We start from the raw sequence: 21,100 nt of genomic DNA, 5'->3' as shown, positions 1-21,100 counted from the left end.
TCTCCCCTCTGCCCATGTCCTGTTCTGTCAATGCCCCCCCCCAACCCCTTGTTCCCCTTGCCTAGGATCTGTGTGTGGCTGTGAATTCTACAACTGCTTCTTTCTGTCTCATCTTAGTGGGGTCCATAGACAGCGCTCCTGTTGCTCAGAGATGTGGAGGCAGTTGCTAAGAGACAGTGAAACGTCAGTACCTGGCCCTCGAGGAAAAAAGGGGAGTGAAAAAGGAAGAGAGGAGGGGGAGAGGGAGGGAAGGGAAGGGAGGGAAAGATCTGACAAACCCCGGCAGCAGCCTCAGCACCAAGCTGAGTTTCTGGAAGAAGCATTTGGATTCTGTGAACTTTCTTCTCAGCACCCTCCCTCGGATTCTCTTTTCGGGTAAAAGAAGGAGACCAGCTCGGGGACCACAAGACAGGAAACCACCGAGGATGCAGCCCGGGCAGCCAGGAACCATGGAGGAGAAGCCGGGGGAGGAGACTAGCCGAGGAGGCAATCTGTTCCCCTGAAGCCGCAAGCAGGGATTCCAGCAGGAGGGAGGGAGCCCCTGTCTGCCGCAGATTGATGGCTGTGTCCTTGGAACAGAGTAAGTGGGCTCTTGGGGGCATGTGGGAGTGCAGGTGGAGACTTTGGGGTACAGAAAAATGAGTCTGGATCAAGGGGAGCTGGGGTGACTTCCCAGTGGGTGGGATGGAGGCAGGAATCAGTGAGAAGAGAAGCAGTGTCAGAGGAGGGTATGTGGGGAGGACAAGTGAGGACAGCAGGTGGGCACCGGAGAATCCAGGGGCTCAGAGGCTGGCTGCAGAGTGGATGGCAGGGTGAGCCACCGAGTATGGCATCATGCTCTGCCCCTCTGCCTGGCCAAGTGTGGGTGTGGGCTCAAGCTGGGGGGCTAAGGGGAGAGTGGAGTGTTTGTGAGGAAGGATGCTGGGACTAGGAGTGTGCACTGGGGGGTGAAAGATGGTGGGGACAGACTGGGAGGGGCAGAGAACATGTACAGAAGGAAGCTGGAGAGAAAACTGGGGAGGCATGAGCACAGGGCAGGGCAGGGCAAATGTGCTGGAGTCACGGGAGTGGAACAACGTGTGTGTGAGTGTGTGTGTGTGTGTGTGTGTGTGTGTGTGTGTCAGAGAGAGAGACAGAAAGACAGAAAAAGAGAAAGAGAGCTAGAGCTCTGAAAGAGGTCGGCAATCCGCCGGAGCATGCATGCCTTTTTTCTTTGAGAGTTGTTCAAGGGTGGGGTAGTTGGTGCTGGTGGAGGTGGGGCTACGGAGAATGAGAAAATGCATCCAGCGCAGGACAAGACACTTAGAAGGATGCTCAAGGAAGAGACCCGCAAGGTTAGCGAGTAACACCCATGTGAGTTTGGGGTCTGAGCCCACGATGGCCACACCTGAGATTCAGACAGTATACAGAGGACTCTGCAGCAGAGCGGGGAGGAGGGAGCACTGAGCCTAGGAGAGGGGCCACAGGGAGAAGACGGCACTGTTTCTCTTTCTCTGCCTGAGTGCTTTCCTTGTTGCCAGAAGGAATTCTGCCTCCACCCGCCGAACACAAAGCTGCCTAAGAGAAGCATCAACTTGGGAAGTTGCCAGAGCTCCTAGCAGCCCCCTCCTGCACCTTCGGGACACATGACTCTTTCCAGGCTCAGCAGTGCAAACAATGGGTGGCCCTTGGGGTCTTCCCCTCCCCGGGGATTACCATAGACACTGAGGCCGAGGACTCGGGCTTTCCGGAGGCCCATGGAGATCCACTTCACTCCGGGCTCCCTGCCCAAAACACCCACCCATGGACCCCCTTGGACTCGAGTCCACTGGGCCACCAATAGAATCCCCTCTGAGTCCTTGAATGCTGGAGACCCCAACGCAGCTCTGGCATCTGATCATCAATCCCAGACTTGGGGCGGGGCTGGGTACTTTTAGATATTCTGGGACCTTTAAAAGGCCCCTTTCGTGTCCTTAGCTCCACCCTCCCACCTCTCAGACACAGCACAAAGAGGAAGCTCCCAGAAGTCATGGGTGCGAGGGACACAAAAGATCTGCAGGGACCCTTCCACGACCTGCTGGCAGCTGGTCCAGCCCCACCCTTGCCTCCTTCCTTTCTCAAGTTTTGATCGTCTTTGCAGACCCTGGGGAACCTCAAACAGGTTGCTTGCCCCCTAGACTCCAAAGGGGACTTCCTGTGGCTCTCACCTAGGGAGCCCTCTGGCACTCAGAGGCTCCCAGGAAAGGCTTGAGCCATGACGCCCCTACTCAGAAGACCCACCCTCCAGGGCTCTAAGCCCCGATGCCGCTGCCTTCCTGTGCCACTGACTCTCGATTCTATGGACACAACAGCCCCAGCCCCTGTGGGCTCCATTCAGCACTGCCGTTGCCAGCTGCCTAAGATGGGTGACACCTGGTCCCAGCTGCCCTGGCCTGGGCCACCACAACCAGCCGTGCTCCTGGTCTCCCTCCTCTTGGCAGCCGGGGTGATGCACTCGGAGGCAGGCACCAGCTGCCCCGTCCTTTGCACATGTCATAACCAGGTGGTGGATTGCAGCAGCCAACGGCTATTCTCCGTGCCCCCAGACCTGCCAATGGACACGCGCAACCTCAGCCTGGCCCACAACCGCATCGCCACTGTGCCGCCGGGCTACCTCACGTGCTACATGGAGCTCAGGGTGTTGGATTTGCACAACAACTCCTTGATCGAGCTGCCCCCAGGCCTCTTCCTCCATGCCAAGCGCTTGGCACACCTGGATCTGAGCTACAACAACCTCAGCCACGTGCCAGCCGACATGTTCCAGGAAGCCCATGGCCTGGTGCACATCGACCTGAGCCACAACCCGTGGTTGCGCAGGGTGCACCCGCAGGCCTTCCAGGGCCTGATGCAGCTCCGAGACCTGGACCTCAGCTACGGGGGCCTGGCCTTCCTCAGCCTCGAGGCACTGGAAGGCCTGCCAGGGCTGGTGACCCTGCAGATCGGTGGCAACCCCTGGGTGTGCGGCTGCACCATGGAGCCCCTGCTGAAGTGGCTGCGAAACCGGATCCAGCGCTGTACCTCAGGTAAGGGAAGGGGGAGCAGGACTGGGGGTATGGGAGATGAAAGGTTCTGGCCTCACTGAAAGGAACTCCTCCAAAGAAGAGAGGAAGCCTTAGAGATCTTGAGCCTCTACGGTGTGCTCTGATTTATGCTCCTGTCTCCATACCCAGCTCCTTTGCTCCACAAGTGTTTGTAGAGTTTGTAGAGGACTAGACTCTGGGGACCCATTCATTAATGTAACAGACGCTGCCCTTGCCTTTATGGCACTTATGACCTAATGAAGCATACAGACAATAAACAAGAAGAGTTCATAATAAACAGTGTTTATTGAGCTCACACCAGGACCAAGAACTTGGCATGCATGGTCCCACTTTTAGCACCCCATTTTGTGGGTAAAGAAACTGAGATTTAGAACCATGGAAAGAGTAGCCCAGAATCAGTTACAAACTGGCAGAGCCATGGATAAAGCTCAAGTGTATTGACTTCAAAGTCCTTCCTACTCTTCAAGACTGCTTCTTAAGTGTTCTGAGTGCTGGCAGTCTCCCAGAGACAGAAATGGCTAACGATATTTATTTTTGTACTTACTGTCCTGCTCTATTCCAAGCATGTTATATATTTTAGCTCATCTCATCCTTGCCTTAGTGAGCCATCCCCACTCCACAGAAGGTGCAACTGAGGCATAGAGAGGTTTGTTAACTTGCCTGAAGTTACAGCTCTGCTAAGTGTTGGAGTCAGAAATCAACCCTTGCAGTCTGGCTGCCTATGGCTGTATCCTGAAGAGTCCATTCTAGGCTGGTGGGAGAGTCGGGGCATGAATTCTGGCCTAAGTTCTGGACCAAAGGGTCTCAGCAGAGTTCCACAAGATTTGAGCATGAGATTGAGAGTTGAGAGGAGAAACGAGGATGTGACAATTTAACCAGACAATTCCAACTAGGGATGGATTGGCTACTGAAGGAGCCTGAATCACGAATGTTTGATGGGCCCTGGACTCACCCACCGGTATCCAAATCTAGCCTGGAGGCAGGCAATATTCAGTGGTGGCCCCCATCACCAGCTCTCCTATGTGGCAGCACTGAGCTTTGGCACAAGCCCCAGCAGTAAAATAACAGAAATAGCTTAGGGCACTATCCCAGGGGATGTCCCAGAGCCTGGGCTCAGAGTGTGTTCAGAAGTGATGATGAATGTAGGAGGGAGAGGAGGACTGAGTGGGGAGTATGGGACCAAAATAGCTTGGGGGAGCTGTGGGACACAATTCCCATTTTTCCTCAGAGCTGTGGGAGGATGTTCTCTGGAACCAAAATAGCTGGGGACTGAGAAAGGGTGATGGTAAGGGGCATGAGGAGGAGGCTGCGTGGAGTGATCCCTCCACCTGTTCAACCTTTGCAAGTTGCATCTGCTCCCCTCTCTCCTGTGTACTAGAAACAGAAGGGGCACACTAGGTGCTAAGCATCCACCACACATGGGCTCCTTCTTTTCAGGAATCTCTGAGATCCCTGATGCCCTTCAAAAAAAAAAGCTCAAATTCCCATTGAGTGGGAAAGGGATCCAAGATCCCATCACCAAGGCCTCATGTCAGTACAGATGACGGACCCAAGCTCCAGAAGGGAAAGTGACTGCGAACTAAAAGTGAGAACAAAAGTATGCCACAGCTAGAAGCCCAGGTTCTCTGTTCCTCCACAGAACACACTTTGTACCACACCACACTCCAGGATACTTCCTCTTGGGGGTGAAGAACTTACCAGTGTAGGTAGGATTAGGCAATCCTCTGCCCTTTGTCTGTTTTGGCTTCTTCTCCCTTTTTCATGGGATTCCAAATACTATCTACAACTTTTAGACAAATCCCAACACGGAGAAACATAAGGGTGCCCTTGGAATATAACTTAACTTCAAGACTGGTCCTTTGACTTATCAGAAAGTTTTGTCAGCCCCAGGCTTTCTTCCTGGAGTCCTGCAGGGTCCAGTCCTTGGAGCCTCCTCTGGTTGGTCCACACCAATTACCCTCACTGTCTCCACACACCCCAGCTTTGTATTATCTCGCCAAATCCAGGAACACAGTAGATTTGGGAGCTCAGCATCTTCCAGTTCCAAAAGAAGAGCCTCTGGATGGTCAACTCCAGATACAATCTTTTTCTTGGAAGGGTCTGGAGTACTTTGCATACAGTCTACAGGGACCCACCTCAACCTGAGGTTGGGGACAGATTGCATTCTTTTTCTGAATCTAGCTCTCCATTTCTAAGGAGAATGATGCTCATCCATTTTCACAAAAGGTCAATCCAAATCCATGATTTTATTCTTTGGCCCCAAAGTCTACAGAAAGAGTAAAAAACATTTTGCACCATTTAATTTAGAAAAGTCCTTCACATCTTCACATTGACTTTCCCAGACAATAAGTTAAATTATCTCCTTTTTATGTATCCACTTTCTTCATGAAAGCCAGAAAGGGGGGGGAAAAAAAAAACCTGTCCAAGGTGAGAACTTAATTAATTTGAACAAAGGAATGGCAGACTGCTACCTGCATGCCACTTTTACTCCCAAGGCAGAGAACAATGGAACCATTGATCATCATCAAGTTTATTTGTACATGTGCCCCTGGAAGGATGGGATGGGACCATCAATGATGGAGAGAATGGCAACCCACTGACCTGTCCAAAAAGACCAAAATAAAGTAATAATAAAAGCATACATTGCACAGTACTTATATTCCAAGAACATATCATATAAATGTTAACTCATAGACTCCTCATAACAACCCTATGAGGTAGATACTACTATTCATCTGCTCATTTTACAGATGAAGAAGCCAAGACACAGAGGGGCTAAATGACTTATACTCAATCCCACAACTTGGGAGAAATATAGAAGGGATTTAAACCCAGGACAATGACTCCAGAGCCCACATTCTTAACCCTACACTTTGTATATCTGGAAAAGCCACATGGGGTAGTAGAAAGACCCAATGCTTTGGAGTTGGACAGAATCATTTATTCCCACATTCATTTAACAAAGATTCACTGAACACTTACCTGGGCTAAGAATACTATGGGAAATGCTTATATTCAAGGTGGAGGAGATAGATAATTAACAAGCTGTCAGACAGTGGTAAACACTATGGAGAAAAAAATGGGCAGAGTAGCTAAGACAGGAAATGCCTGGAAAATATGACATATGGGATACTCTTTAAAGAGTATCATAAGAGAAGTCCAATAAGGTGATATTTGAGCAAAGTCTCAAAGGACATGAGGAATTGAGCTGTGCAGAGATGCAGAAGAGAAGCATCCTCACCCAGAGACAAATGCAAAGGCACTCCCTCCCTACCCAAAAGGGGACAAGCTCAGGTGATGGAAGAATGACCAGAAAGTTTGAGTGGATAAAACAGAGTCATCAAGGAGTAGAGTAGAAGCAATGGGGAGAAGTCCTTGCAGCCCCTGGTGAGGACATTAGCTTTCAGTCTGTGTGAAGATGAGAAGCAGAGTGACATAACAGGACTTCAGGTTTGACTGGATCACTCAGCCACTGTGTTGAGATGGTTAAGGGCAGAAGCCCAGATATCAGTTGGAAGGCTTATATAAGAGACAATGGTAGCAGACAAAAGCCCCAGTTCTATTATTAATAGTGGCTATTGGATTTCAGACAAGTTACTATATTCTCCTAACAGTGGTCGCCACATCTATAAAAATGGGTATAAAAGTATTTGCCTTGAGGGCTGTTGAGGGGACTAAATAAGGTAAGTAAAATTTTGGCACAAAAGAAACTAAACTTTTCCTGTAGTGTGGGTCTTCTCCATTCCATTCTATCTCCCCAGGCCTTTCACCTTCCCTGGGTTCTGTGTTACAGATTCTCAGCTGGCTGAGTGCCGGGGGCCCCCTGAAGTTGAGGGTGCCCCACTCTTCTCCCTCACTGAGGAGAGCTTCAAGGCTTGTCACCTGACCCTGACCCTGGATGATTACCTCTTCATCGCATTTGTGGGTTTCGTGGTATCCATCGCATCTGTGGCCACCAACTTCCTCCTGGGCATCACAGCCAACTGCTGCCACCGTTGGAGCAAAGCCAGTGAAGAGGAAGAGATATGATGTACGTGGCTGGCATCCCCTCCATGCTGCTGACCACCACTGCCATTCATACCAGACACACTCCCTGGCTGCCCACTCTAGCCCCATGGTGCCCTGGCCACCTCTGTCATAGCTCATGCAATGTCAGGAAACTGCTTTTGAATAGCTTCTACTGTGGGCCGGGCACTGTGCTAGGAACTGGCAGTGTTAAATGAAGCCACCTAGTTCCTGTCCTCCAGGTACTTCCTTCTGTTAGAAGAGAAAGAATCAGAAAATATTCCCTTTAAAACAATCTGTTGGCATTCTGAATACATAGCTATGGAAGCCCAGAGGAAGGGTTATCAACTGTGCTTCAAAAAGTTCAAGAGAAGAATAAGAGTAGAGGTGGCTCATGAGCTGGGTCATCAAAACTGTCTGTGTTGTCAAGTAGACCAAGAAGTGTACATACACAAATGATAGGCCAGAATATGTGTGGTACATTGAGAACCATGGTGAGCAATCCCTCGGACCTCAGTGTACAGAAGGAAAGTGGCACAGGACCAAAACTTTCCCTCTGACACCCACCTGTCATTGCTCAGAGCTGCCTACCATTGCCTCCAGAGGGTGAAAACCCTCAATGCCAACCCCCTTGGCTGCCTCCTACCAGCAGCTAACAGGTGAGACCACCTCCCAGTGACTGCCCATCACACTAGATCAACAGTTATAGCCTGCTGTCAAGGTCCCAGGTAGCAAGCTGAGGACACCTTCAGTGCCCTTTCTCCCACTCTGTCTTCTGCCTCTCACTCCAGCTTTGGCCTCAGAAGAAAGAAGCAGGAGGCCCAGGAATGGGCAGCATGAGTCCTGACACTCAGACTCCTAATCTCGTGGCTATTCCTGCCACAGTGCTCATGCCAAGGAATGTCACCAGGAAAATTCACTGTGGGCTGCATCCCTGTAGCATGATAGTACAGGACTGAGGGAGGATTTGCTCTTTCTTCTAAACAACTCACTCATTTAAGCATAAAGGTGAGAGAGCTATTAATTATCAAACACTTGCCAGTGTCAGGCACTGTGATAAACACTCTCCACAATTTTCTTTAACTCACACAACAATCTTCTGAGGTGGGCATTATAGTTCCCATCTTACATATGGGCAAGTCAAGCCCAGAGAGGTCAAGATTATGTGATACTTATGAGCAAAATAAGTTTATGCTCTTTTAACTATCCCAGTCAAGTAAGAAAACATCACAATTCCCTTCAAAAGTATATAAGTTCAAAGTCAAGTAGTGCTGATGAAGCTCCTATTAAGAGCCAGCATTCTTTTGGACGCTATTACATCTATTGATTCAATTATATTAGTTCTCACAGCAACATTGCCTGGTGGCTTTTATTATTCCCATTTTACAGATTAATTCATTGCTGAAAGCTGAGTATCTTACCCAAGGTCATCCAGATAAACTCTAGAAGGAAGGTGTTAGGTGAAACTGTGTCTAATCAGGCCATTAGAAATCAATTATCTTCACGTATAAAGCACAATTATCGTCATTGTCGTCATCTTCATTATCAGTGTCATCAGCTTCATCATCATTTTCTCTACATTTTTTCAGCACTGGACAGTTCCTGAAGAGCTTTGGCATCATTCTTCCTAACTCTTCACAACCCTGTGTGGCAGGCAAACTATCATTTCTCCTATTTTACAGATTAAAAAAAAAAAAAATAGAGACTCAAGAGCGAGTGTGACTTGCCTAAATGGCAAGATTGAGACTCAACTCCAGCAAGGCTCTCTTTCCAGTACTGCCCCAGGTGCTTGGGAAGAGAATGCCTGGGAGGCTAGATAGTGGGGCCCTAGGACTCAGCAGCCATGAACATCTTAGTAGATCAGCTATATAAAGACAGTAAAAAGTAGCTGCTGTACAGATTTAGGTAGGGCAAATCACAGCCTCTGAAACTTAGAAGCAGCACAGGCAGCACCTGAATAAGAGTCACCTGCCTTGCAATGTGCAAATAATGCATTAGAAATGGTAGCCATCTAAAAAATAAGAACTTTTGGAAACAGGAGAGAAAGATATGTTAACCCCTTCTATTTAAGCCCTGCTGTGTTGTGTTGCAAGAGATACAAAGGGTGTCAGAAAGCTGTGGGTAAGAACGTCTGCATAATAGGGAAAGACTTTAAGGCATAGTCCAACATGTTGCCAAGGCTGGTCAGCATATAAACTAAGACAGGGGCTTCCTACCTTGCCCCCAACTCCAGCTGACTTGCATCATCCCATCTTCCTGGCAGGTCTGAAGGAATGAAGGAGAAACATCATCTTCCAAGAATTCTTACTCATGCTCCCTGAGCTAGTCAACCTAAAGAGTACCCAGAACTTTGCTAGACCCAGGGTACTTGAACCTTGTGTGTTGTGTTGCTTACAACATCTGGGCCAGAGCCCTGCTCTTGTGACACCTGGAGCAGAACTGTGCCCCATCTCTTCTTCCACTACATCCAGGACAGGTGGATTGGGGATGCCCTTCACTAGTCAATCTCATAGTCTAAGGTATTTGGAAAGGTTCTTGTAGAAATAATAGTCCCGATACAAATAGATAAGCCTCCCATAAAAGAACATCATATGCATATATGATAATCTCCTAGATACTCTTGTTTGCTAAAATATAGTTAATATATTTTTAGATATGTACTTGTTTTTTGCATAGAACTAGAACCAAACAAGACACCAAATGACCCTTGAAATAAAATGTACTATCTAATGAGATTACATAGTCCCTGTTACTGAGTAGGATACATGGTTTTTAGAAGGTCTCCAGCTGCTAGAAGGTCCCCAGTTAACTAAAGCACAATGAGGAAAATTCCCTCACCTCCTACCACCAGTATCTTGTGCAGACTATCAGAAGCAAGGTTCTAGAGGCACTTCTAGAGGGAATCTAGTAGTACTGATTGAAACAGTTCCCATAGTACTGCTGGCCAAGAACCCACAATGGTGATCCCACAAGGTGTCATTAATTTTTTTCCAGATTAGTTAACATGTAAGTGTTGGAATATCTCTGAATCCATGTGTCTGTTCATGAAGTTTCATGTTCATTAGATGTCTACTGATATGGGGGCAGACTCTCTGGAACTTGACTTCAGTTCTCCAATAGTCTACTCAGCCATCTGTTTATTGCATTGCTTAATACACTAATATAGAATCCCATTGGGGATTGAGTAGGGATAGCTACCTATGTGAATAATATAAAAAAAAGAGAGAGAGAGATGTGGTAGAGGCAGACTAATGAGAGCCTGACTACTTCTCTCTGTTCTCCTCTATCCCTCTGAGATTATCCTAATCAAAGAAATTTCCTCATGAGCTTGAGGATATCAAAGTTTAGTTAACCAACAGTGTTGTGATAGTCAATATCTGGGCCACTGTTCTTTAAAAATGACCCCACATTTACACCATACCACTTTGGACCAGTTTCTTTTGATCACCCTCAGACTGCCTCCATTGTTTATCCATTACTATAGATATTCCCAGAGAGCCCTGCAGAAATGGGTCCTCAGAGTTGCTATAGAATCTGCTGGCTCCTTCTAAGGAGGTTGGTGTATAGAATTTGATCACAGACCAAAACAAGTATTTCTCTTCCACCATCAGGAAAGACTTACAATTCCTATAGATGTCTATATCAATATATAAATATTGATATACCTCTGACATCCTTTCCAGCTCCAGAAAGGAAATATCTTTGTCCATTCTTCCCAAAGCTAAGAAACTTGTCTACTCTCCCCACCCAAGAAGGAGGCAGAAGAGAAGTGAAGGAAGCAAGTTGCAAGGTCCTGTGTACATTAGCACCATGTTTGTCACAGGGCTGGGTGGAGAGATCTAGAGCCACAGATCTCTCAGTTTTTCTGAGTGCTGTCCTGAGGAATGCTGATGTCTGGGGTGGGAGGGTTAGGGAGGGTTGGGGAAAGGGGAGATGCCAACCTTTGTATGGAGATGATTTTATAACCTTGCACTTTTGTAACTGTGAAGAATTTTTCATAAATGTGCATTAATAATAAAGAGTGTATAGTTTAGCATATTTTCTAAAAGAGTTGTGAAGAGGAGGGAAAGAGAGGGAGGCAGATAAAGAGAGTGAAGAAGGAGCTAGGCAGAATCAAGAGGATGTGTGCCAAAATATACACACAAAAGGTCTATGGGGAGGGAGTAGATGGGAATAATTAGGAGATGTGCCAGCCATGGAGGGGCATGAGTGGGAGTAGAAGGAACACCACAGAAGCATATTTCTACCAGGCAAAAAAGAATACGTGTGTGTCTGTATGCACACATCCCTATGTGTAGGCATATTTTGGTGGCTAAAATTATACAAAAAGAGCATATGTTTTATACATGTTTGTGTTTGCAGTTTGGGTCATCTATAAAACATGCCAAGGCAAGTAGGTGTGCCTGCCTAGTTAGCATCACTAAGGAATGTATGCCAGAGAGATGGGCCATTTCAGTCATGTGGGCAAAAGGACACTAGCTCAGACATACAGGTAAACTATTTAAATGGATGGTGTGGGGGATAGATGAGGCCATGACTGGTATAGTTTCAATCTCTGTTCTCATAGGTTAAAAAAGAAGGGAAGGGAATCTAAACCTCCTGAGTCTTGCAAGTGCAGCCTATATACCATTGGAACTGAGATGGTTGGGCAGTGTACCTTGAGAACAGAGACAGAAAAATTAGGAGCAAGTGTGCAGTGGTAGCCATTTTTTATTCCAGTACACTGAGGAGGAAGTGGCTCCCCCTGGGTGGCTCAGTTGGTTGGAGCATTCTCACGTGCACTGAAAGGTTGCAGCTTTGATTCCAGTCAGGGCACATATGTATGTTGCAGGTTTGATCCCCAGCCAGAGCACCTATGGGACACAACCAATTGATGTTTCTCTCTCACATCTATAACTTTCTCTCTCTCTCTCTCTCTCCCCCTCTCTCTCTCTCTCTCTCTCTCTCTCTCTCTCTCTCTCTCTCTCTCTCTCTCTTTCTCTCCCTTACTCTCTCCCTAAAATCAAGGAAAAAATGTCTGCCCAAAGTTTCACAGCTAGTAAATCCAGGTTAAACATTCAATAATACTACTTATGTCAGGGGACAAGAACAATATGAGACAGTAAAGAACAGTCATTCTCAATGAGAAGTAAACTTTAGCCACAGAAGTCTTCTTCTATTACTTGGTGGGGGAAAAATGGAGGGTAATAGGTAAAACGAACACATACCCTCTATGTTTCATTGGGTAAAGCTTTGAATATTGCATTGGTCAAGGTGGGCTAATAATTCCAAAAATCTCAACAGAATAAAGGTTTGCTTACTGGATTATTTTCAAATAATAAAGGCTTATATCCTGCTCATGTCACATTTTAATGCATGTCAAGGTTATCAATTCAAGCCAGAATTCAGTTTCATCGCTCCATTTAACTTTAAGGGAATAGATTATATGTACCTAGTAGGTAAAGGAAACAGGGCTTGGTAAACCCCACTAGTCGCTAACATCACCTGCTCTACTAGTCACCAAATACATTTTCAATCTTCCTTCCATACTTATCTTAAACTGTAACCAACCACATCCAGTTAAAGCTCAAAATCACTGATGATTTTTCATCAGGTTTCCTCCTTGTGGTCTAGTGACCTATGAACTAAAAAATAAAGTTACCACCCAACCACTTACATATATCCAGTATACAATGATGACACAAGGACAGAGTAACAGATAATTAAAACAGATTTGTGTTTTCATAGCAATTCATCTCCCTTAAAAACTTGGTAGACTTTTATTCGATTTGCTTCAACTACTAGTAAGTTCCATGTTTCAGTGCACACACAAAGTTGTCTAAAATGTGTTTTCAAGGCTACCTTGATTCCTTGCTTTCTCTTCCTTAGTGCCTTCTCTCTCTCTCTCTCCCTCTCTCTCTCTCTCTCTCTCTCTCTCTCTCTCTCTCTCTCTCCCCACTTCTCTCTTAATGGCAACAATGAAATTATCTTAAACAATATATAAGAAGGCCACATTCTTATTCTTATTTGTTTCCACTTGGCTAAGTTACTTTAACTAAAAAATTTTAGTGGGTCTTGATGCTCAAAGCCTTTTTGCAATTTTATCTCTAATCAGGTAGGTCTAGAAACAGCTTTTCCAATTTTTTCCAATTTTATCTCTTATCATTTAGGTCTAGAAATAGTCATCACTTGCTTTTTTTTTTTTTTTTTTTTACTGCTACTGAATTTTTACTTTCTCTCTCTTCCTTTTCATTTTTACTTTCAATCTGCTTTAAAACATCAGAAGCCTGAGTTAGGTCAATTTGGGATAAGACCAAAATGTTTGAAGCACACAAACAATAATGCTACATAAACTTCATGAAGGAGCTGAACCTCTTTATTGGAAATGGTAAGGAAACTGAGGTTGGGTAAATGCTAGCTATGGCATTCAGAATTCAGAATGTTTATCATAAATCCCCACTACCATTGGAGAAATAAGAGGAATTAATGGGAATGAGTTATTGCCCATGGAAAGTGGTTAAGAGGCTACCTGAGGAGAAAATGTTGGCTATTTTATGTCACTGATCATTTCCCAGCCCACTCACTAGAAGACAGAGATGATAAGGCCACTATGACAGAGCTATGAAAAAAAATAATATAATCAAGTGGGTTCCCCATCACCCCCAGCTTCACACATAGCTCATGGAGTCATTCAGGAGCACACAGCATGAAATTCTAGAAAATGCATAATAACATGGCAGATTTTACAACTCTAAGGATTCTCCTCCTATAGCTGAGCCAGTATTCAAAAAAGATCTCTATGTACATAAGTTAAAAGGTGGGGAAGTCCCATAAGCTGGGACACCATGGAGGCATCTCTGTATTGGTCCCATTGAAAGATGTTCTAAGGGGTACCATGTAAACAGTGGAGAGGAAACACACTGAGGATATATTTTAGAGGCAGAGCCAGGGAGACTTAGATATGGGGAGATAGAACAAAAAAGGACTCAAGGAAAATGCCTGATTTTTTTTTTTTTAACTTTATCTAGAGCTATGCTCAGCAAGACCCAAGCAGCACAAAGGCTGTCTTAAGGCTATGAAAAAATACCATTAGACAGCCAACAATCAGTAAATCACAAAATCCTGATGAGTAAGTTGGAAGCATGAGGGAGGAAGTAGATAAACAAACTGATTCATAATGACAGGAAACAGCCCAAACCTAAACACCCAGAGACAAGGGTAGAAAATTCTGAACAGACAGCACTGGTTTACATTCTCTGTATCCTGTTGAAGTTCCCAGTGGATCTTAAACCGAGCAATGAAGCTTCAGGAACGGGAGTTAAAGCCTAAAGAAGCAGCAGCATTTTCAGAGCACAGATAGATTGGTCTCCACAGTGATGTATGTGCTAGACACAGAGCATCAACCTAAAATGATTTCCTAGAAGGAAAGTGAAAGACTCCCTCAGCTCTAGACAAAGATGAAAATCCAGGAAACCAATTATATTTGAGATGGGCTCAAATATGTTTGAAATAGGAATAGTACAGAGAATCAAATTTTTCAAAATGGGAATGAACAGCTTGTATTCATCTCAGTCAAGGGATGAAAGGCTGGTGACATTAGTAGCCTTTGTCAAAACCAAAAGATTTTTACAAGAACAACCATCTCATTGATGTTGTCCTGGGAGATGGCTATGATTGAGAACTGCAAGCATAATGAAGAGTTGGGCTAGGGAGCATGGAACTTGTCTGGGTTCAAATTGCAGGACTGACACTTGCCAGCCATGTGACCATGGGCTGATGATGTCATCTCTTTGTATCTGAATTTCTCTGACTGTGAATTTGAAAGGACAATGGTAGCCACTGCATAGGGTCTCTGAACAAATTAAATGAGTTCACATATGTAAAGTGCGTAGGACGGTACCTGGCACAAAATGATATTCAATTAGTGGGAGCTAAAGGGAAAGAACTAGACAGCCTTTGTGCTGCTTGGGTCTTGCTGAGCATAGCTATAGATAAGGAACTATGATTAAAGAACTTGCCTAACATCACACAGCTGAAATGTGGCACAGCAGGGTTTTAATTCACAACTGTCCTCTAGACCACGGGTGCTGAATCCTTATCATATACCAGTCCACTCCCACACTGAATCTAGACTGGCCCTGTGACTCAACTTAACCAAAGGAAGGCAACAGAAATGTACTAGTTCCAGAACCAGGAGGGCCTGGCAGCCTCTGTGTTTGTGCTCTTGGGAGCCCTGAGCACCCATGAATTATGTCTGATCCATGGAGACAAATGGAGAGTCCATAAACCATGCAGAGAGAAAAAGAGTCTCAGATGTTTGTGCCAGCTGAGCCCAGCTTTCCAGCCATGCCCTCCAGGCACCAGACACATTAGTGTATCTGTCTTGAACATTCCAGCCCAGCCACCCTCTGACCACAGCCCCGTGGAAGATCCCAAGCAAGAGCAATAAAAGAACTGTCTAGCTTAGCTACAGTGCTGGCGTCTGTTAATTAATTAAACAGAGGCCATTAGACTGAGGTGGCTTTGATGCCTTAGTAGCCGACGTCAGCAAACCAAAGCCTAGATACCTCACAGTTAAGAAATCAAAACCTAAGGAAAACCAGCCACAAGTAGCCAACTAGTCTTTTCCAAATAAACCAACAGCTTAATCTATAGCCAATCAAATAATTTTCTTGTTTTGCTTCTGTGCCTTATCTCCAAACTCTTGCCCCTAGTTCCTATCGGAAGAGGGCTCCTAATCACTTCTGGTTTCACATTGCCTGATGTGAATCAATGTTTGCTCATATAAACTCTTAAATTTGCCTCAGTTTCTCACTTAACACAACTAATTTATTATGTTAAACCTCTATGTGGGACCTATTTGTTATGAAGTAATACATAACCAAAACACTAGTCTATGAGGAAAAGACTTTTAGGAGATAAATATGTGTCAGCAACATAAGGCTGGAGCCCAGAGTGACCACCCCATTCCAGATGCAAGCTGGATAATGGGATTACACCACTCAAGTTCAAGTCCTGCTGTTGCTTCTTATTAATTAGATAAGTTGTTCAGTATTTCCCTAATTTATTTTCTTCTCTGAATAATGGGGATACTACCTATCTCATAGTGTTTTACTAGTGACTTAGTGGTGTAATTCTTACAAACAAGCTTAGAATGGTGCCTGGCACATAGTAAGAAATCAACAAAAAAATTAGGTAGTACAATTTTTCATTATTAAAAATAATTTTTCTAGAGTGATTAAATTGATCAACACAAGCAACCGGTGAAATCCCCAGTTCTACTTTCTTACCTTTCCAAGAATAAATGCCACAGGAATTTTATATCACTCTCCATGATAAGAAATGACAATGCACATTATTGTCAAGATATTACTATTAAAGGAGTTTGACAAGGACAATAAAAATTAATAAAGAGGAGAAGATTACAGCCCATCTCCTACTGATCTTGAAGAGGATTGGCATCTCAAGCTACTGCTGCAAAATACCATTGTTACAGAGAAATGGATCATGGCGGTGTGGTTTTTCACCATGGAAAAGTCATTCACAACACAGACGCAAAGTAGTAGTGACTGCTCCCATGCAAGTCATTTAAAATGTCATACCACTCCACGCTCATGGAAGGATATTGAGCTTCCAGAAATAATGCAGCAGCCAAAGTGAGCACAGACGTGGACATGGACAAAGGGAGCACAGGGACTTCCAGGGAGGTGAGCGGCTGCCCAGTCACTATTCTGATGAATAGATAAGGAAGGACCAAAGGCTTCCTTAGAAATAAAGATGGCTTCTAAATATTACTCTGGGCAAATACTAAATAAATAATAATGCCCTCATCAGAAGAACTAGACATTCCAATAGAGAACAGACCTCAGGGGACAAGAGCAAGTTGGAACCTGCAGAAGACCTCTAGCTGGACAGAACAGAATCATCTCAGCGGAGATGAGAAGTCTCAGTGGACCTTTGGGAAAGTGGATTCCTAATACATGAGCCTGTTACTCATCCTGTATTGCCTCATCGAAAATGTTTCAATGGGGAATTGTGCATGCCTTGTTTTGGTACAGACTTTCTCCTTTATCACAGTCATTGGTGATACTGTATATGGATTTCTGGATGGCATGAACCTTTTCTCATTTAATTAGTCTTGAGATTCTGCTGCCCAGAGTTGGGAAAACCAAGGATACAACCCACTCTCTGAATGCTCCTTAAAGAACTTATTTCTGTCTGAAAGTGCTATGTAATTGTGAAAGGCAGCCATAGTGAAGTGGAAGAAACCTTGGGCTGGAATTCAAAAGACATATTCACTCAACAAACACTTGCCAAGGCCCTGGTGTGGACAAGGCAATGTAGGTGCACGATAGAATTACTAAGATCAAAGAGAACCAGGATCCCCACTTAAAATTCTACCCACAGATCCCAGCACAGGCCTGGGTGTGAGGCCGCTTTTCAACAAATGTTTGTTAAACCAAGTCAATTTTACTAACTTACAAGTCAATTCCCTCTTCAGCGTTCACATGCCACCTTAGTCAAACAAAGAACAGTGGGTTACAGCAGCAATTCTCAAACTTTAATGTGCATAATAGTTCCCTGGAGCTCTTGCCAAAGCTCGGATGCTGTAAGCTTGGAAGGACCTAGCAGTTGCATTTCTAACAAGCCTCCAGCATCATTGGTGCTCGGACCATATTTTGAGTAGCTAGGAGTCAGCTGATCTCTCTGGGAGAGATTCTGGATACAACCGAGAGGTCCTCCAACTCTACATTGTTTAAGGGTGGAAAACACTACAGAGTCTAACTGTGGAAAAAGAGAAAGAGAAGTGAAGGTGCCTGGGGCGGATCCAAGAGATTAGCAGAGGTTTCTGGAGGCCAGCAGGAAAAGCCCACTCCTGTCACAAACGCACAAACAAAGCTTTTGGTGACTGTAAAAGGAATCAGGGATAATTTTGCTGGCTCAGAAGGCTCTGTGTCTTAATGATTCTTCCTGTTTTTCTCAGCCTGACCTAAGAGAATGAGAAAACAGCCCTGGTGAAGGTCAGCCGAGGTCAGAGAGGTCTCTGGAGAGGACTGTTTTCAGCTGCACTTAGTAGGGGAAATGGGGGAGGCAGACAGAGCCCCCCACCACTACCAGGTCTACCTAGTTCTAGCCCTACTCTTTGACTCATCCAGTCCAATACCAGGGTATTAGGGTGACAAGGGTCCCAGTATGGGGAGCTCTGCACCAAGTCAACACATTCAATTCCACATTCATTACAACCACTGAGTGTGCCAATGTGCTCCACACCCACATGATGGCAGGACAAAACAGGGTCAGGGCCCACCAGAAGCTCACAGTCTAATATGGGAAGAATGGTACAGTCACAGGAAGACAGATTACAGTGCAGAATGCAATCAGAGCACACAAAGAGACCTGCAAGTAATACAGAAATTTACAGAAGCGAGAAATCAAATTCCCTTTAAGGCATCAAGCAATGTACCTGGAGAAGATCACATCTGAGATTCGAAGATGGATATGAGGCCCTCAAGTGAAGATGGAGATGAGCTGTTCCAGGTAGGAGAGAAGGCATAAGGGAAGGAAGGTGTGTGTCCAGCATAGAGTTTGGTGTGGCTAAAACAAGGACATATGTGAGAGAATAGCCTATTGTGGAGGAGCTGGGACCTCAAGGGAGCATCTTTAGGGCCTTAGGTCTCTTTCCCATCATAGGGTCTGACAGAAACTCCACAAACACACACTCTTACCTGGCCCAGGTTTAAGACCACACCTGCACAAATGGTACCCAGATTAAGCGGTTCCTTTGCTCAACAATTTTTATTGGACCCCTAATATGTGTGAAGCACCGTTCGAGGCATTGGAAATACAGTGGAGGCCAGACATGTTCCCAAGAGCCAGACAAACAATGAGTAACACAGGAACTGAAATCAGAGAGAAGTCTTGGGTATGAATCCAAGCTGTGCTGTGAATGGAAGATTTCATATCTCTGCACTCAGTCTCTGCCTCCCTGCTGGGCATAATTATACCCATTGCACAGGATGGTTGTAGAACTTAACCTCTAGGGGGAGACCTCAGACTGTGCCAAGCACACCGCAGGCACTCACTGCCCATCCGTTCTGTATTCAGTCACAAAGAGAGTGGAATAATCTTCAAGGTCCCTTTCAGTGTCCTAAGACACTGTGGCACCTGTAACTGTGCCCACTGACTGGGGGGCTGGCACATCCCAGAGAGGGAGCTTCTAGCCCTCCCTGAGGCAGAAGCCAGGGTGGCCAGAGAGAGGCCAGGGGATCAGGCAGCCATTCATCAGGCTGCCGCCCTCGCTAGCCCTGGCGCCGGCAGGCCAGGCAGCGCTCTGGCTGCTTAGCTGGCCCGATCGATTGGCTTCCTCACCACTCCACAGACCCGTTGCCATAGCAGTGAACCTCAAGGGACCTCTAGGAAAGGCCAGCACTGAAGAGAAAGGTTCTGTTCTTCTGAACCCATCTGACTCAATCTTGGTTGATTTCAGAGTCCTGGAAGGAGACATAATAACAACTGCAGTTTACTGAGTGCTTTTCGATGCCAGACATCATGTTAAGTGCTTTTCATCAATTATCTCATTTCATGTTTACAATGACACTGTGAAATAGGTGTCTTCGCCCCTCCTTAGAAAAACAGGAAACAGGTTCAGAGAGGCAAGTACCAATATTACTGAAGTCAGGACATGGTTGTGCCCCCAAAATTATATGATTTTGAAGACTGTGCTTGTCCAGATGCCAGTCTTCCCAGCCACCTGAGCCTCCAGGGTGAACATTCCTGAGGGCTCAAGAAGACAGCTGTGGAAAATTGACACTCAGAGTTCCTCTGAGACCTTCAGGACAAAGCCAGGTCACACTGACAATAAACTACTCAGCCAGCTGCCCAAAAAAATGTTCTGAAATTCCCTAATGCAATCCCAATCTCAAATATTCAGCCTGCTTTTCAAAAGAAAGGGAGAGAGAGAGAGAGAGAGAGAGAGAGAGAGAGAGAGAGAGAGAGAGAGAGAGAGAGAGAGAGAGAGAGAAGAAGAAGAAGAAGAAGAAGAAGAAGAAGAAGGAGGAGGAGGAGGAGGAGGAGGAGGAGGAGGAGGAGGAGGAGGAGGAGGAGAAGAAGAAGAAGAAGAAGAAGAAGAAGAAGAAGAAGAAGAAGAAGAAGAAGAAGAAGAAGAAGAAGAAGAAGAAGGGAAGGAAGGAAGGAAGGAAGGAAGGAAGGAAGGAAGGAAGGAAGGAAGGAAGGAAGGAAGGAAGGGAGGGAGGGAGGGAAAAGAAGGAAGGAGGAAGGAAGGAAGGAAGGAAGGAAGGAAGGAAGGAAGGAAGGAAGGAAGGAAATGTTGGCATCCATGCTAACATATCTCCCAATGATCTCTTACACTGGGAAGCAGCAGGCTTTGACAACATCTGTCAGACCCTGGCACAACATTCAATTCTAAAGAGCAAAGTCCCTGTATGTAGGCACACAGTGCTGCCTGGCAGGTTGTGGCTTTAGCTGCAAGGCTCTGCCTGACTGGAGGGGGGCACATCCAGGGCACCCAAGGAAGTCAGCCCTCTCCCTAAACTCAGATGCTGGGAAATGCAGTGAAAGAAGAGCTTGGCTTTCCTTCCCTGCCACTCACCCCCTACAGCATGACTGCTGAGCTGGGAACCCATGATGTGGGAAAATCCGGCTGGCTTCAGTGGCCCCAGACATCTGGATTCCCTAACCCCCAGGCAGCCAGCTGAGAGAGAGGCCAGCGGGCGCAAGGAGGCTTGGGAAAGCATTTGTAGGGACTTCTGCCAAGTTATGTCCCTCCTGAACAAATACACGTCCCACTATCTAGGGGTCACTCGAACCATGTTTATGTATGCCCAGACCATCCAGCTGATTAATTAATTAACTCCCTGGGTGGCCTTTGGCCCCTTAAGCCTTCACCCCTTGGGGCCTCAATTTCCATATCTATAAAATATTAGACTGAGTGGTTTCTAAGGCTCCTTCCTGCTCTGACTCTTTCTGATGCTGGGATTCTATTGTGAAGAACAGGATAAGCACAGGGTTGGGATCCAGCACTCTGCCACTGTGGCCAT

The 21,100-nt window shown here is 45.8% G+C and overlaps 1 protein-coding gene across 3 annotated transcripts; it reads left to right on the top strand.

The window, feature by feature from the left end:
- Positions 1 to 278: 278 nt before the first annotated feature.
- Positions 279 to 10,957, top strand: LRRC55 (leucine rich repeat containing 55). Of its 3 annotated transcripts, none has more exons than XM_084894891.1 (3): positions 279 to 580; positions 2,565 to 3,041; positions 6,853 to 10,957. In XM_084894891.1, the coding sequence occupies exons 1-3, from the start codon at positions 559 to 561 to the stop codon at positions 7,086 to 7,088; spliced, it is 735 nt and encodes a 244-aa protein (XP_084751017.1). In that variant the 5' UTR covers positions 279 to 558; the 3' UTR covers positions 7,089 to 10,957. The 3 variants fall into 3 exon arrangements, with proteins under 3 accessions (XP_084751017.1, XP_084751016.1, XP_084751015.1); XM_084894890.1 differs by having other exon boundaries at positions 1,524 to 3,041; XM_084894889.1 differs by having other exon boundaries at positions 1,521 to 3,041.
- Positions 10,958 to 21,100: the final 10,143 nt, after the last annotated feature.

The sequence above is a fragment of the Pipistrellus hanaki genome, assembly GCF_964339955.1.
Source record: "Pipistrellus hanaki genome assembly, chromosome: 9".
Classification (NCBI taxonomy): Eukaryota; Metazoa; Chordata; class Mammalia; order Chiroptera; family Vespertilionidae; genus Pipistrellus; species Pipistrellus hanaki.
The sequence above is the reverse complement of the archived record's forward strand: the minus strand, read 5'-3'. Positions and strand labels throughout refer to the sequence as shown.

Excerpts from the sequence above, each read along its gene's own strand:
- LRRC55 (XM_084894890.1), top strand. The coding sequence starts at position 2,234 with ATGACGCCCCTACTCAGAAGACCCACCCTCCAGGGCTCTAAGCCCCGA. Across the intron at positions 3,042-6,852 it reads GATCCAGCGCTGTACCTCAG|ATTCTCAGCTGGCTGAGTGC; the intron begins GTAAGGGAAGGG and ends TCTGTGTTACAG.